The sequence below is a fragment of the Pagrus major genome, chromosome 7 (genome assembly GCF_040436345.1).
Source record: "Pagrus major chromosome 7, Pma_NU_1.0".
In the NCBI taxonomy this organism is placed as follows: domain Eukaryota; kingdom Metazoa; phylum Chordata; class Actinopteri; order Spariformes; family Sparidae; genus Pagrus; species Pagrus major.
Genome location: NC_133221.1, coordinates 21,625,376 through 21,643,953, shown reverse-complemented (window position 1 = coordinate 21,643,953; position 18,578 = coordinate 21,625,376). Strand labels below are relative to the sequence as shown.

The 18,578-nt window shown below is 37.9% G+C and overlaps 2 protein-coding genes across 2 annotated transcripts; both read right to left on the bottom strand.

Annotated features, from left to right (window-relative positions):
* Window positions 1-4,468: 4,468 nt before the first annotated feature.
* On the bottom strand, window positions 4,469-8,562 carry LOC141000272 (taste receptor type 1 member 1-like). Its single transcript, XM_073470956.1, has 6 exons — window positions 8,381-8,562; window positions 7,788-8,094; window positions 6,925-7,650; window positions 6,096-6,302; window positions 5,642-5,762; window positions 4,469-5,397 (listed from the first exon to the last, which is right to left on the bottom strand). Exons 1-6 carry the CDS (start codon window positions 8,560-8,562, stop codon window positions 4,469-4,471), a joined length of 2,472 nt encoding a protein of 823 aa, XP_073327057.1.
* Window positions 8,563-13,662: 5,100 nt separating this feature from the next.
* On the bottom strand, window positions 13,663-17,588 carry LOC141000227 (taste receptor type 1 member 1-like). Its single transcript, XM_073470886.1, has 6 exons — window positions 17,407-17,588; window positions 16,774-17,080; window positions 15,926-16,651; window positions 15,376-15,582; window positions 14,961-15,081; window positions 13,663-14,591 (listed from the first exon to the last, which is right to left on the bottom strand). The coding sequence occupies exons 1-6, from the start codon at window positions 17,586-17,588 to the stop codon at window positions 13,663-13,665; spliced, it is 2,472 nt and encodes an 823-aa protein (XP_073326987.1).
* Between the last annotated feature and the right edge of the window lie 990 nt (window positions 17,589-18,578).

Below are 18,578 nucleotides of genomic sequence, written 5' to 3'. Positions count from 1 at the left end.
TTATATCTATGTTTAAAAATTGTGCATTACATGTTCCTTTTGCTACAACATGTGGCATACTTTCCTTTTTACCATTCCCTGATTTCAAGGACTGACATTGATTTTAGAATAAAAAGTAGGCTTTAGGCACTTGACCAAAGAGTAAAATTATAAAATAATAATTGTAAAATATTAGAAATGTAAAACATTTCTATGTTTTACATTGCTAACCAGTTTCAACCTGCAAACATCATGGTGAAGATGAGTGTCTAATTAACAAGTGCATCCACAATGTCCATATTTAGAAATATTACCTATTACTTAATTCGGACCAGGATGTGCTGAGGCATTACATTTGAAAATCCAACAGATTATCCACTAAAAAGTTTTTTTCCACACACTGTCTCCCTTTCACCATCAAAAGTCTGTCATTGCATGGCTGATGTTCAGCAAACTGTTTTGTCTTTGTTTTATAATAACTAAAACACAAAAGGCTGTTAAGCAATAACTCTTGTTGCAGGGCATGTTTCGCAATGTAATGCCCCTTTAGAAGAAAGTTATACTATAAGAATGTTCTACGCAAGTACAAATGACCTTGTAACATCACACTACATAGCGTCACAAGCAAATTTACACAAATAAAATTAATTCAACCCAGCATCTCTGGTTTAGGCTTAAAGACCACCTCCTCTTACAAATGATCGCTGCAGGATTGAATGTTAGACCACACAGGTAATTTGAAATAGGAAAATTTGCCATCACTCAAACGATGAAAGTGATAAATGGCCAGGGCTCTCACCAGAATTTGAATTCAGGCAACCTGCTGGTGTAAGGGCGGAACTCGTCATTCTGCTCCGTTGCAAGGGATAGGCCTCTCTAAAGTCTGACATAGTAAAGTTAATAATAAAGAAGAATTATATATGACATTTAACCATGACTCAGCATTAAGACACTCAGTCACCACATTAATACCCAAAACATTGTCTCATAAAAAGTATAGAAGTTTATGTTTTAATTTCTAAAAATGACCCAATTACTATTAAACTGACGTTAATCTAACAATGTTCATAATCTATACAAATTGTTTGTTTTTTAGATTAATGGACAATAAGGTGGATCAAGCATCTGACAATAGTGTTTGGTGCAGAGCAGTCATTGCTATCATATATTTGCACTTTAATATCAAGAGGTAAATCACTGGTTAATCAACATTGTGGCCCTACTGTGAAATTTAATTTTCTTGCATGTTATGGTTACATCTAAATTATTATATGAAATGCTTTTTCTATGCATATATGCATAGTGGTTGCGCACATCCACATACTGTTTAAGGCCGGCGCTGGATCAATAGACGATGAAAACATAAAAAAAGGTCAGCACACTGTTGCTCCCTTAAGTAGAGGTCATTAGCAAACCCTCAAGTAACTTTTCGAGCAATGCTCTTCTTCAGACTTAGAAAATACCTACAGAGATGCTCTTGTAATGTGATAGCCACATGATGATACTGGTGAATTAGAAAACCCATGTAACAACAAGTTATATTTGATACAAATAAATGTTTCTTGAAACCCATTTATATTAATGAGACCCTTCCCCACCATTACAACTCCTCATAGTCCTTCAGCTGCTTAATGGTATTACTCCACTTTTTAGAGTCAACAATTCAGTTATCTGTATTTTTGTATATTATATGTATACATGTGTTTTCCCTCCATGCATCTATCCATTTACCACCACTTATCCAGGGTCAGTTCTGCCAGAGAGGTGGCAGCATTCTGAGCAAGGTAGTCCAGGGGCCAAAGGTATAAATGATGCATACCCCCTAAAACCATGCATATGCACTGGTACTGTGAGTGCCGTGAGACGGTGTGCACCTCACGCACACATCAGGCAAGACTTAGATAATTTTCCAGAGCCAACTGTGGGCGATATGATGAGGATGAACTTAAATATAAAATAACAGACACAGTAAACCTTTTTACTGTTTTTTCTGTCAATTTCCCTGATCAAGTTATTTTTCTTGCAATCTATACTAGATTCTGTGAAATGTCAATCAAAGGGGCATTTATAAGTGTTTTTTTTAAATAACTGGTCATGAGTTATACATTTGATCATTCTTTTCATTTATGCTGAAGTCCACTACTTCCCTGTTATGACTTTTTATTTTGATCCTCAGTTGTGAAGTACTTTATACTACTCAAGTACTCTATAAAGTCTGTTTCAATAAAAACAGCCTTCTGAATGCAGCTCCAAATGGTGGCCACCACAATGGAGGCTTTAAACATGGCCCACTCAGATTCTATTTCCCCAACCACCCCCAGGATGTGGGAGAAATTCTGCAGTGGTGGGAGTTAAAGACCTTGTGGACAATAGCTCACCCAGAAATTGTCATTACCCTCATGATACATTTAGGTTTTCCAGTTCAGTTTGCACATAGTTGATCTGGTTACCAAGTACACTTGCGAATCACCAACCTGTATGCTTGAACATGGTATTTGTTATGGCTAATCAATGACTAGTACAGAACCCCTTGCCAGGAGTTTGATTGCTGACCCAGTGCTGTGCACACAGATGTACCAAAGAAGTCTATATCTACCGTAGTTGGTAACGCTCCTCCTCCTGCACTAGCTCTAATTACTTGACTGCCAGAGAGGTGACTTTTCACTATCAATCGCAATCTAAAATTACACACTTCTGACGTACTTTATTTTACTGATCTCAACTCCATGTGGAAGCAATTAGGCATTAGGGAAGTTCCCTTCAGGTAATTGGCTTGGTACATCACTTATAGCATGAGATATCATGCCCCTACATGAGCACCTGAAGACGCCTCTATTTACACTTTAAGGCAGATGAGCTTTAGGTGAAGTATGCAAGGCCCCGTCTGCAGATATACATGTACTGTATATATATTATATTCACACATTGCAACTTCAATAGAACAGGACATTACACATCCACTCAACACCCACTTCATCCCACTGTCCTCAGGGGGGAGGTACAGAGCACTGAGGTGCAGAAGGGCCCGCTTTGGGAAACGCCTGATCCCCTCAGCTATAACTGCCCTGAATAATAGGCCTTTCTGAACAGACCCGCGTATGGTTTTGTAATTGCTGTGTAGTACTGTGTGTTTTTTATGGTGTGTTGTTGTATGTACTGTTTTTGTATACTGTCTGTTATATGCAACAGTCTGACGGGTACGGTGCTGTGAAAAAGAATTTCCTCTTGGGATGATTGTCTGATTCTAAAGTCTAGTCTAAATATCCATCATCACCATCATCTGTCACTTCTTACACTGTACACACCCTGCAAAGAACACCTCTGCCAAGTAGACTAACTAGCTGCAACTAGTTAGCCCTGTTTTGTCATGTGCTACTGCTAGCTTGAAGTTAGTTCAACGGCCCCTCTACTCTCTAGTCTGTGACATCGCAAGAAGCTTTGTAGAACATTGTCAAATTATGATGATGACATGAGTCATCAGGATTTGCAGAAACTAGTAAAGTCCATGCCGCCCTTAAAGTGTAACACCATAGGTAACATACTGCATGTTCACTCTCAGCATTTGTTTAAGTAGAGTTTTAGAAACAGCTTTCTCACAGAGCTAAGGATTGACACATACTGTATCTAGTGTGCCTGTAGTCCTGTAGCCAGTGTCACAGTGTATTGGTCGCCATCGTGTGGTGATATCAGTGTTACAGCAACAGTTGAACAGAGAAAACACACGCATCCAATTTCATATCTTTATTTAATTGCTCTCACACATGAGAAAATTAGCTTTTCATTGTGTCCCCCTAAAGTATAGTGTACATTCAATAGACTGTCAATCCATATGCCAACAACACCACAAGCACATATGGTCTTGGGTTTAGTTATTCAAGAACAAAGGTTGAACTTATAAAAACAGCTCTTTCTCGAGTGTAACTGAGACACATTTCTGACCTGGTATTATTCATGAGCTGATGAGTTGTTCAATATTGTAGAAATTTCAGCTTTGAAATAATTGAGTGCAGATATTTATTTTTCTCACGAAGAAATTCATTTTCAAGTGTAGATGATTCAATAGTGTAGCAAGAAAGTTTTATCTTGAAGATACATACAGCTGTATCTACTATATAATGTGTCAGCTTTATCTGTCATTTGCTTTTTAATTTGGCAAAATGATTGGGTGCGTTATTTGAATGGAAACCATCACAGTTAGTGTACAGCCTCTCTGTAATGAATATTATCACTACAAATAACATTCAAATCAGAGCAAGGCAAAAGTTCCTCTCCAAAAGGCTGCTACTCAAAATTCTCAAAGTTATAAAAAATGTTGCCACCCATTTTGAACATTTATGAAATTTGTGCCTGTTGGAATGTTGTATCTTAGTAAATTTCAAGACTTACTGCTCATTGATTCATATATTATAGAAACAACAGCAGTCAAATGCTTTAGAAGGCTAAAATGGCAAGATTACTAGAATTAGATCTACATATTTACCTGAAGCTGCTACTGGCTAATTGTTTTGGTATAATCCTGAATGATACCTTGGAAGTACTGCTTTGTGTTTTTGTGGGGTTGAAATATGATGATGTAACATTTTGGGAGAAAATACCACAACAGAAAGGAGTAGAGACTGGAGAGTACTGCCAGAGCGTTAAGAGTTTGGATGTGCTTGCCACGGTAAAGCATGTATACAGTGGCAAAGATGATCCAGGTGAGGATCAGCAGGAGCAGGCAGAAGGTTATTGCTTTGGCCTCATTGTAATTTTTTGGGAGATCTTTTCCCATGTAGGAGAAAATGAAGCACAGACAGCACAAAGATGAAAGTAAAATCATGGAACCAGAAAATGTTTTAAGATGAAAGTCACAACTAAGTATTATTTTGTCTCGGTACCAAGCTGTTTCATTGTAGGGCTCGGGTGGAGCACAAGAATAGCAGATAACAAGTAAGAGTGCCTGAGTACCAAATGCCACAGTGATGACCAGCCATTGTCCATGATATTTCATCCACCAGCTGTGGAGCTTGGGGAACTTGGCAGCTATTTTGAAAATGCAAACAATTTGAAACGAGCGTACAACAAAACATGCCAAACAAACAGTGTAGAACAAAAAAAATGGCAAGAACCTTAAGATACAAAAGGAAGTTGTTGGCTTGTCAAACTGAAAGAACACACTAATACTACACAGACTGAGGCAGCCTAAAATTAAGAAGCACATTGGTCCCCCAGCAGATCTGACAATAGGTGTGTTGTAGTTGATGGCAAAGAGGACGGACATGGCTGCTGTGAGGCCCACCAAGACCCAGGTCCCGACCATGATCACTATAGCTCCACTGTCTGTGAATGGGATGTACTCCACCACCCGCAGATTGCATGATGTGCTTCCTTCTGCAGACCATTCTGTCTCCTTACAGTGGATGCATATGAAGGGATCTGCTGTTTATAAGACAGACAATTTATTGATAAAGTTAATGTTAAAATAGGGAAGCCATTCTGCGCTTTTATCTTTTACATTATACGTTCTCCTAAATTGAGCTTTGAAGAGTTGAAAAGCTCTTGAGTTATTGGCATGTTCAGTCATCAGGATGGAATTTGAATTTGATTTCATTCTTCTCAGCCATGGAAGTCATCTTGCATATAGAATATTCTCATTTTCTTCCTCTCATGTATAATAATTTACCTGTGCTGTTGATATAAGTTCCATTTGGACAGATTTCACAATTGAAGCAGCATTTGTGGATCCCATTTTGCATTTTTGCATGTCCTACAGGACATTCTTGGGAACACTGTGAAGAAGGCACCTGTACAAGACAATTATTCAGGAACAAATTCAATGTAGGTGAAGCAAAAAGAAGAAGAATACCTCTGTGTACTAAAAAAATGAGGAAAGTGGTGTTTTAATTTATTAAGAGGTTTTGTGAAATGGAAAAATGCTTACAAACACTTCATATTCAGACATCACTGCAAATGACACTATTAACAACCACCATCGGTTGATCTATGTTAAGCCTGTCAGAGCTGATTCTAAACGTTGCTCAACCAAAACCAAACCCATTCTTTCATGGAAAGATACTGTATAAACTGTTCATATACTACATACTGCAATACTATAATTAGGAAATAAAACAACTTACTTGTCCCTTTGTGTACCACCGAACTTTGGTGCTGTTGATGAAAAAATTGACCCATGGGTGAAAATGATAAAAGCCGATCTCCTCTGCATCACCACTGTGGTTCCAGAAAACAATAGAATAGGCTCCAAACTTGGGGTCACCATTCTCATCAAACTGAATACGCTGGTTTAAAAGTGTAAAATTGGACTTCCTCAACTTGGCTAGAACCTGATTTGGGCAAACAAAGGTCAGATGACAATTACTTGCATGTGTTTACAATGAACATATGAGATTTGAATAAATAGGTTTTTAAAAACATTATTGTGTAGGGAGTAACTTCTGTGTTTTCACCCTTCAGAGGCATTAGGAAGTGGTTTATCTAATTATACACTTTAGCTATTGCCACATTTTTTTCTGAGATTTTGATGGCAATGCAATGTTTGAAAGGTAAGCAGAGTAGCTAAAATCTTTTACAGGCTTAAAGTTGCTGGATCAAGAGACTGGAGATGCCTCTATTTACAGATAGATAGAAATTGGACAAAACAATTACACACTACGCCGATAGCTCGCAATAAGTTAAATTACAGAGTGGCACCTTGATAATAACAACGCATGCCAAGCAGCAGTATGAGATATTGAAAAAAAAAAAAAAATGCTTTAATTCAATTTGTCAGGAGTTATCAGTTGGTTGTGTGGCTCTATTGTCAGCTTTTATTTAATTGAAGGTAAAAATCTGCTTTAAAGTTCATGTTTACATTTTTATGTTATAACTAAGATAGCCTTTTATTAAAGTTAACTCTCAGAAACATAAACAAGCAAATTTAGACTGTCAGATCTTCTGTGAACTTACCATGTGTGGGTACACTTTTATATTCCCATTACATCTGCCAGATCCACATTGCAAGACATTGTGTAAGGCATGAGCGATGGCATAAACAGCAGAATAAACAGGAAAAGAGAAAGATGGGTCTGCAGCAAGGATGGCTTCAGTACTCAGGCTACTGCAGTTGCAAACCTGATTACAAAACATACTTTGCTCTGCATTTTCACAATGAGTCTGGCTTTTTGTGATATTGATAAAATCATTGAATCTGGGTATTGTCACAACTGGCTGAGACACCCCGAGTACAGTTCCAATATTCTTGATGCCTTTTGTCTTGGGGAGCCTCTTGTTTAGGGACCATCCATCATCTGCAATCCACACCTTGTTTGTGATATTCAGTTGTATTGCTGACTCAATGAGAGCTTCAGCAGTCGTTTTTGGAGCAAAAACTATAATGATACGTATCCTCTGTGCCTCTATCTGTTTGAATATTTGAGAGTAATCTGTATCATGACTGAGGCTTTTGGTGTACGCCAGGCAGATCTCAGTGTCCTTTATCCTCTTTATGAACAATTCCCGTCCATCAATGCCAAAATCATTTTCAATGTGAAGGAATGCAACCCAGCGCCAATTGAAGTGCTGTACAATGCTAACAATCGCTTCTATGACCTCTTTATTGGGATGCACTGTTCGCAGGAAAGATGGAAATTGCTCTTTTGTTGAAAAGACTGAACTAGAAGCTCCATAACTGACCTGTTAAAAGAAAAAAAAAAAATTAAAACTTATCTTAGATGAAACAATTGTTAATAACATAATTACATAAGTCTATTATTAATCATTTGGTCTGTCTGAAATAAATGTTAAAACATAAAAAATAAAATCCAATTTACCATGGGAATGAAATCTACCATGAACAATGGGGCCGCAGTCAGGGCCTGAGTGCTTGAAAAAGGACCAACCACTGCTATGACTTTGGACACTTTGGACAGATTTTTGTGTGGTTCACCCCAAGGTTGAGTCATACCATTGACTAAGATGAGGTTTAAAATGCCTGGAAAACTCTGCGAATCTGAGCAGTGGTCAAATATGTCATAGCCCAGAGAGATATTTGGCAGTAGGTTGGCAGAATTATTGATTTCCTCCACAGAGAATCTCATCAACTGAAACCTTCGGTAATTTGGGAGAAGGAAGGGCTGACTGAGGACAGAGATAGAACAACAGGAGAAAAGGATTAAGAATTACTTTAAAGTATCACTGTTGTTAGTGAAAGTTGAAATAAAATCCTCATTGGGACCTCCGTACAGATTTGGATGTTACAAAACAAATTTCATGGAATAAGGATGAAGATCAGACTTAACATGAGTGCTACTTAGCCATAGCTACTGGTCTCATGTTTGAGGCAATATTTTGAATGTACAAATAATCTGTTACACCAGCCGTTGTTCAGTAGTTTTTTTTTTTACTTGAGCAGATATCCACTCACCTGGAACAGTCGATGGCTTCTGGTCTGTCATTATGAACAGGGCCAGTGGCATGATGAATATCAAACAGTCCACCTATCAAATAATCTCCTTCCAGCCGAAACTCTGAGGCTGGGACAGTGCATTGAGCAAAGGCATGAAGAAAAGATCCCAGGAGACACAGAGAAGCAAGAAAATGCCCCATTTTGTAGTTAACCTACCTTTTACCAATCTAATGTGAACTCCAATGGGATTTGCCCCTGCCTTATTAAGTTATGAGACAGTGATCTGTTCCATTCACATGGGAGAGAAATACATAGCTTGAAATGGTTGGAGGAGTATTCACAAACCAGTATGCAAAAGCTGCTGCTGCACATACTCCCTGTGATGTATATGCAGAGGGATTACCAATCATCATTGACAAGCGAGTTAAATGCCTCAAACTTGAATAAAACTGGTATTCCTTTTAAAAAATGTAAGTTCCCTCTTTTAGCAAAGACAAATTTAATTAAAGCAACATAATGTACAAGTTGGCATTTTGTACAATTTGGCGCCCCCGCAGTTTCTGAGTGCAACACCACTGATCATAAATACAAATCCCATATTTGTTAGATGTAATGTAGGTGCTAACAACAAACATAATGTCATAACAATGTTATGTCTTGAAAACTTGTATCTTGAAGTCAACATGTATGTAACGCTGTGATCCTCTCACTGACGTTATGTAGTGCAGAAACAAGTGATAGGGGGGCGGAGTGGCTGAGACAGAGACATCATTCACCCTATTACAAGATACTGTATCATCAAAATGATTGTGATGCTGTTATTTTAAGGTGAAACAAAAAAAGTTACGTAATGTTGCTTTAATTCTTTTATATTCACTCTGAGTGACAGATATGAGAATCACAAAAAAAAATAAAAACAATAACATAGAAAATATACCTGTTTAAAAATCTTAGAGACTAGTTCCATATGCTACAACTTTCGGGTGATTTAGCATACTTTCTTTTATTATGATCCATGGTTTGAAGAACTAAAATTTGTTTTATCAAAAAAGAAAGAAAATATTCTTTAAGCATTCCACCAAGGAATACAATTATATTTATTTAGTAGTGTACATTAATGGCTTGAAATAGTTCTGACCAGCAGATATCATGATGCCAATAATAACAAGACAAAACATCTACAACCAGGCTAGTGTTTTTTTGAGACTTTACCTTGGCACATACTTTACCCAGACACATAACTCTTATCTAATAGCATATCTGTGTTACATGAACATACCAATAGAGTGATGTAGCCAACAAGATGGCTATGCTGACTGGACAAATTACTTAACATGGCTCTTCCTTGGGTGATGTATTGTAAATGATGCAATGTGGATTCTAGGTAGCAGCATGGCAGATGAGGAGCTTGTGCCAAAAAAGATCGATCTTCAATGCAATAATGTGTTTTAATTGTGCAAATGGAGAAATTCATAGGCTGTTCCAAGCCTGGCCGTGGTCTACAGGCCATTTCAAAATTGAGAAAGAAGATTACAATTTAGATTGTGGATTGTGCTGGTAATTAAATAGAGTAGTCATCCCTCAGTTTAATAGTCACTCGTCATTAAGGCTAGCTGTCAAGTGGGTTAGTATGTTGTTGTATCTCCTGAAGGAGTGACAAAATATACACATTTTACTCCTGGCATATAGACCTTGAGTAGGTGAAGCCCTTGCACTTTGGACCCCATGCCACCACATTTGGGGGCAGTCCTAGCTATTAAGTTGGACCTCTAATGCAAACTCAACAGTTCTGGACAGGAATGAATCACCTTTCCCCCTTGCTTGATAGAAGAGGAGTTGCCATTGCTGACTTTCAGACTGATTCATTAATGGATCATGGACCCTGCTGACGCACTCATAGGATATCATAGGATAGGCAATATCAGTTTCACTGGAAGAAATGTATACAGGATCATGTTAGGCTATGAGTGCGTCTGGAGGCAAAAGGCTCACCACTGTCTTGCCAAAACCATCACATATCTGAGTCACCACCAACTGATGTAATCTCCACTCTCACAAGAGGGTCCCTGGAGAGGAAGTCCGCTCCAAGGTTCAGGTGCCCTGGGACATGGGTGGCTATAATGGGTGGATCAAACCATGCTGCGCTGATTTGCAATTCCACTACCAGTTTAAATGCTCCAAGTTGTGTCGAGTAACCCCTAAGATGGACCACCTTATGAGTAGGGCCAAAGCGTGCCTAACTTGCGTCAAGCAGGTTGCGGTGACATCTCAGCAATCGCTGCCAATCCATGACAACCAGCCGTAGTTCTCCCCTTTCTAAAAAGCGTGTGTTATGACACTCATGTCTGTGCAGGAGACCACAGAGAAACACATTGTCATAGTTTTTCTTGATCACACATTATAACTAGGCCTACTGACTAAACATCCAAACCACAACATCTACCAAATAGCAGACCTATTTCCCAAAACTATAATGACTATTCCCCTGTTTTCACACATCATTCAGATTTCTTAAACTCTTGGTAAAAAACTCTAAACTCAAACCCTGTCATATATCATTGGCCGCACCATTTGCTCATTTCGAAAGCCGTTTTTCTTATATTGTACATACATCGAAATTATTTTTCAACATTCTTTATCCGTTGCATATTTTTTTCAGTGCATTTCCTTTTTTTTTACTCAATATCAATTTATTTTTCCACAGTACACTAAGGACTCACTAAAATTACTTTTATTTGTTGCAGTAAGGTGTTTTTATGGTAGTGTTTTGACTTTATCTTACTGGTGTACATAATGGCTATCTTATAGCATGTGTGTATTTGATGGCTTTTGAGTGATGTAGGAAAGCAATATTTGGCTTGGATGATAAGATTACATAGTGATTGAACAGAGTCTCTAATTGAATAGAAAGTTTGGTTTTGACATGGAGGTTTGTAAATGTGAGGATGCAGTTTTGCATTTGTGTTGGCACATTGCGTGATGTTCAGCAAACTATGTTTTTCTTGATATGTAATTGTTTAAATAACTGAAAAATCTAAAAGGTATTAACCAGCAACTCTTGCTATTGCTGGGAATGTCTCATAATTGATTGGCTATTTAGAAGAAAGTTATACCATATTAAGGACGCTATCAGCAATCACATGAGATGAGCTTGTAGGTTACACAGGACAAAGTCACAAGCAAATTTACACAAATTAAATCAATTCAACCCAGTATCTTTGGTTTATGGTAAAAGACCACCTCCTCTTACAAATGATCCCTGCATGAATGAACATTGGACCACACAGATCATTTGAAATAGGAGCAGAATTTGAATTTGGGCAACCTGCTGGTGTAAGGACGGAACTCGTCGTTCCGTTTGGTTGCAAGGGATAGGCCTGCATGAAGTGAGGCAGACTGAGACACAGTGAAGTTAATACAAACAGCGATTCAGCTATGACTTTTAACCATTACTCAGCATTAAGACCAAGTATTCTCACTAAATCACCACATTAAGACCACAAAACAACATCTCATATAAAGTACGTGAGTTAATGTTTTATGTTCTAGAAAAGAGCCAATTACTGTAAAACTGAAATTAGTCAAACAATGCTCACAATCTTAACTAATTGTTTATGTTATTAAGAAAGATTAATGGACAATAAGTTGGGTAAAGCACTTGACAATAGTGGTTGGTACAAAGCAGTCATTGCTGCGATATGTTTGCACTTTGATTTAAACAAATCAAATTTGATTTGATAATTAACTGTTTGGCCGTACTGTGAAATGTTATTTCCTTGGATATCATGATTAAGTTTTAGTCTTTAGATATAGTGCTCTTTCAAACCATCCAATTCCCGCCACTTATCCAACGTCAGATCCCATTGCATGCTAAGCAAAGTCGTCCAGAGACCACATGTACAGATGATGCATACCCATACAAAACATGTACAGGCCATTTCCCACACATAAACTGGTATTCATAAAAAAAACAACAACAAAAGACTATGCCATGATAATATGTGCATCTCATACAGTATGTACTTCAGGCCAGGCATATGATAAAAAATGATAAATGGCCAGCACTCTTGCCAGAAGTTGAATTCAGGCATTGGTGGAATGGCCGAACTTGTCGTTCTACTTGGTAGGATAGGATAGGCCTCCATGACGTGAGACACAGTGAATATGAAAGGTGAATCAGCTATAACCCTTTACCATGAATCGGCATTAAGACAAAATAGTAAATCAAATCAATCTTTATTTGTCACAGACACACTTCTTATGCAACATTTTTCCAAAATGAATTTTAACTCCACATGGAAACAGAGGCAATAATGTCACAAAAATATGCAGTTAGACATCAACCTCAGAGAAGAAGTTAATCATCACTTTATACTTCCCTCTTATTTTAAGATCTTATTCTAAGCTTAAAACTATAACACCAGGAGTAATACATAAATCAGTATTGACATTTGAGGGAACTTAGCCCATAAAAGTACATTCAAAGTCCAGCAGTGGTCTCTCGTGTAGACAGCACCACAGTTAAGTGTTGCCATCATGTGGTGAGATCTGTGTTACCTGGACTGTATGAAGTATGTTTTGTTTTATTTATTCATGTATTTATTTACGTTTTTGTATCTGTAATATACTCACTAATTTGGCTAAATAATTGGCTAAATTATTTGAAAGGAAACTATTACACATTCTATCCTCAATACTCAAAATGCTTGTTATATTTTCTTGATGTGAGTTAGATGAGAAGGCAATACCACTCTCCTATCTGTTTTTTAAGTATGAGACTACAGCCAGTAGATGGGTAGCTTAGCATAGCATAAAGACTGGAAGCAGGGGGAAACAACTAGCCTGGTTCTACAAAAAAATTGCCAACCAGCAACTCGAAAGCTCACGAGTGAGTTCATAAGGGTAATAAGACAATCTCCAGTGTCATATTTAAAAGACGTGTGAAAGTTGTATTGGTAACTCTCCACAAGAGAACAAAGAAGCTTACTTCCCAAAATGTCAAATAATTCCTTTAAAAAGCACAAGTGAGCAGCATCATCAAATGTGTCATCAAACCTCTCTTTAACAATAGGTGATATTGTTTGTTTAATTTTTATATTTCTCAAAAATAAACAAACTAAAATACAAAGATGCATAAAACATAAGTTTAAAGTTCAAGTTTAAAACTCTTGAAAAAAAAACCCAAACAGACAAATGTTTAAATTCCAATGTTATCTAAAAGTTATTCACAGAGTTATTAGCAAAAGGCCTGAGGCACATCATCTTTCCTGCCTGCAGATCCACATATTTACCTGAAGCTGCTACTGGCTAATTGTTTTGGTATAATTCTGAATGAGACCTTGGAAGTACTGTTGAGTGTTTTTGTGGGGCTGGAGAATGATGATGTAACATTTTGGGAGGAAATACCACAACAGAAAGGAGTAGAGACTGGAAAGTACTGCCAGAGCGTTAAGAGTTTGGATGTGCTTGCCACGGTAAAGCATGTACTCAGTGGCAAACATTATCCACGTGAGGATCAGCAGGAGCAGGCAGAAGGTTATTGCTTTGGCCTCATTGTAATTTTTTGGGAGATCTTTTCCCATGTAGGAGAAAATGAAACAAAAGCAGCACAAGGACAAAAGTAAAACCACAGGACTAGAGGTTGCTGTGAGATTAATGTCACAACTAAGTATTATTTTGTCTGGGTACCAAACTGTTTCATTGTAGGGCTTGGGTGGGGCACAAGAGTAGCCGATAACAAGTAAGAGTGCCTGAGTAAGAAATGCCACAGTGATGACCAGCCATTGTCCATGATATTTCATCCACCAGCTGTGGAGCTTGGGGAACTTGGCGGCTATTTTGAAAATGCAAACAATTTGAAATGAGCGCACAACAAAACATGCCAAACAAACAGTGTAGAACAAAAAAAAAGGCAAGAACCTTAAGATACAAAAGGAAGTTGTTGGCTTGTCGAAGTGAAAGAACACACTAATACTACACAGACTGAGGCAACCTAAAATTAAGAAGCACATTGGTCCCCCAGCAGATCTGACAATAGGTGTGTTGTAGTTGACAGCAAAGAGAACGGACATGGCTGCTGTGAGACCCACCAAGACCCAGGCCCCGACCATGATCACTATAGCTCCACTGTCTGTGAATGGGATGTACTCCACCAAACGCAGATTGCATGATGTGCTTGCTTCTTCAGACCATTCTGTCTCCTTACATCTGAGGCATTTGTAGGGATCCGCTGTTTTACACAAAAAAGGACAGATTGTCAATAAAGTCAACTTTTGAAAAGAGATCATACAGTTGATGAAGCATTGTTGCACTTTTCATCTTTTACAACAGATGTCCCCATTAGATTTAGGGAACATTTGTTTTACACAAGAAAGGAACGGAATGTCTGAAAGATGCTCTGTGGTATATTAGTAGCCAATCTAATTCATTTTTGAGTGGAAGTTGAAGCCTATGTAGCTGTGTCCAATCAACACAAAGTAACTGTTAAACCCTTGCAAACATGAAAAAATGCTTCAAACAATCTAAAATCTGAAAAAAAGCAGAGAGAAGCACAGGATATATTTTACTCATTTTCTTTCTCTCATGTATAATAATTTACCTGAGCTGTTGATGTAAGTTCCATTTGGACAGATAATACAATTGAAGCAGCATTCATGGATCCCATTTTGCTTTTTTGCATGTCCTATAGGACATTCCTTTGAACATACTGAAGTAGGCACCTGTACACCACAATTATTTAGCAAAAAATAAAATGTAAGTGAAGCAAGAACAATACTTTCAAGGATGGAAGGCAAATGAGAGGGAAATTAAACAGCATATACTGCTTTTAAATTTTGCAACAAGATTTGTAAAATGTGAACATTCTGTCAGACATTGGTTTATTTTTAGCAGTGTATCTTTATATACGCATACAAACAAAAGAAGAAACAAAAGAAGGCATTTTTAATCAACATACTCTTTTAAGTGTTAATATACTGCATTAAACCACACATATTTATGAAAAGACAACTTACTTCTCCCTTTGTGTACCACTGAATTTTGGTGCTGTTGATGAAAAATTTGCGCCATGGGTAAAAATGATAAAAGCCAATCTCCACTGCATCACCACTGTGGTTCCAGAAAACAATAGAAAAGGATCCAAACTTGGGCTCACCATTCTCATCAAATTGGATACTCCGGTTTAAAATTGTGAAGTTTGACTTCTTCAGCTCTGCTAGAACCTGGTGTGGGTACACAAAGTTCAGACCACTACTACTTTTGATTTCACACTGATCAAATAGATGTTAAAATATTACTGAGGAGGGAAATGTTGTTGTGTGATGCCTCCATTTCAGCTTTTATCCTATTTTTTTTTTTTTTGAACATTGTAGACTTTGTACCAGAAATTGTTTTCTATAATATGTTAAATATGATATTTATGTGATGACAAACCACGCTAGACCAGTGTTTTGAGTTATTACAGGCTTGTCTAAAGGGTTAAAGCTGTAACAATCATAAACATGAAAAATTGAGATAGTGAATTTGATCTAATTATTATTATTATTGAATTATTTGTATACTTACCATATATGGGTGCACTGTAATATTTCCATTACATCTGCCAGATCCGCATTGCAATGTATTGTGTAAGGCATGAGCGATGGCATATACAGCAGAATAAACAGGGAAAGAGAAAGATGGGTCCACAGCAAGGATATCTTCTGCACTCAGGCTACTGCAGTTGCAAAACTGATTACAAAACCTATTTTGTTCTTTATTTTCACATTGAGTCTGGCTTTTGGAAGCATAGATGAAATCATTGAAACCAGGTATTGTCACTACTGGCTGAGACACACCAATTACAGTTCCAATATTTTTTATTCCTTTCACCTTGGGGAGCCTTTTGTTTAAGGACCATGTGTCCCCTGCTATCCACACCTTGTCTGTGATATTCACTTGTACTGCTGACTCAATGAGAGCTTCAGCAGTCAATTTTGTAGTAAAAACAATAATGACACCGATTTTCTGTGCCTGTATTTGTTTGAACATTTGGGAAGTATTTGTATTATCGTTGATGCCTTTGGTGAACGCTAGGCAGATGTTAGTGTTCTCAATCCTCTTTATGAACAATTCCAGGCCATCTTTGCCAAAATCATTGTCACTGTTAAGGAAAGCAACCCAGCGCCATTTGAAGTGCAGAATGATCTCAACAATCACTCCTATGATGCCTTTATTGGAATGCACAGTTCGTAGGAAAGAAGGAAATTTTGCTTTCTCTGTAAAGGCAGATGAGGCAGCTCCATAACTGACCTGATAAAAGGATAATAGAAATTGAAATTAAAAACTGTTGCAATTTAAGTTTTACAATTGTACTACTTATGTTAACTGACTGATTTTATAACTGGGAAAAACTCTGTAGCTGGCAGACTTACCACAGGAATGAGATCAGCCATGAACAGTGGGGCTACAGTCAGGGTGTTCGTGCTTGAAAAAGGGCCGACCACTGCTGTTACTTTGGACACTTTGGACAGGTTCTTGTTTGGTTCACTCCAAGGTTGAATCATACCACTGGATGAGAAGAGTTTCAAAATTCCAGGGAAAATCTGTGTATCTGAGCAGTGGTCAAATATTTCATAGCCGAGAGATACATTTGGCAGTAGGTTGGTAGAGTTATTGATTTCCTCTACAGTGAATCTCATCAACTGAAATCTCCGATAACTTGACAGAATGAAGAGTTGACTATGAACAGAGAAAACACAGCAGGAGAGAAGGATTACATTTCAGTTAATATTATTAGTCTTGAGACCTCTACACAGATATGGACGTTAGAAAAGTCAGTTTTATGGAGCAAGAACAGGAGTCAGATTTAATGTTATACAGCAGCTTTGATAATGTAGCAATTAACTGGATTGGTTTAGGGTTCAATGTGCTGCTAAGCAACAGCTATTGACCCCGCATTTGAGGTGAAACTCCTCAGTGTTTTTAAAAGGGTCTAATCCAATACACTAAACTTGTCATTAGTTTCATTTTAAGAGGGGATTTATTCAGATTTATTTTAAACTCACCTGGAGCAGTCGATGGCTTCTGGTCTGTAAAGATAAACACTGTCTCTGACATGATGAATATCAAAAAGTCCACCTATTAAATAATCTCCTTTCAGGTGGAACTCTGAGGTCGGGACAGTGCATTGAGCCAAGGCATGTAGAAGAGATCCCAGGAGACACAGAGAAGCAAGACATTTTTTCATTGCTGTAGTTACCATTTACCAATCTAATGTGAACTCTTATTGGATTAGGCTCTGCCTTTAATAAGCAATGTCATGCTAGTAACGGCAAACCCTCAGTGTTATGTATTATCATAAATACCTGCCTGTAAATGGTTGGGGGAGAATACTCAAATCAGTATGCAAAAAGCATCTAAACTGCGCCCACTGTCTGTGGTAAATACATACAGAGTTGAACAATATTCAACTACCATGAATTACCCTGGTTATCCATGCTAATCCCTCATGTAGGCAGTACTCCCAAATGGTTTTAGAGAAGTTTACAGGGGAAGTTTTGTCTTTTGCCCATATTTGATGATTACCCGCAGAAAACTGCCTAAACTGAATGGAAAGTTAGTTGTTAAAATAGCGAAGCTGACATCATGTTAAGATGATGGACATTAATTGAGTGACCTCTGCAGGTAGCATGGACAGGGAAAGACTTAATTAATTAATTTGCAGACCAGAAGTACAGACCATCTTGCGTTGGGATAGCACCAGCCGTGACACTGTGAACATGTTGATGTTCCGAGCCATGACTTCTCATTATTCTGTTTTTTTACCAGCTGCAACTCCGTTGCTGGTATTGGTACCAGCTGCAACAGTGAAATAACCACGTGACCTGTTTTGACCCGGCCGCTCAAAGAATCGTAATTGATTAGAACCAGGATTGATAAGCAGAATCCGAATCCAAATCGTTAAAATCCAAACCATACACAACCTCATGGCCAATACCCCCTTTCCCAACTTCCTTCCTCCCTTTCTTCTGGTGCCATTGCTCAGATGACACCCATCTTCAAACTTAATTTTTGATCTCAACTACACCATTGCAAAGTTTTGTGAATAAATGTTGCAAAGTTGTGACACTATTGCGGTGACAATGTCTGTCCATAGACAGACATGACAGTTTTGTGGAAAAATCAGTCCAGGAAGTAAGTGTTTCAGGATATTGGCTGTGTAATAAGGAGTGGCCTA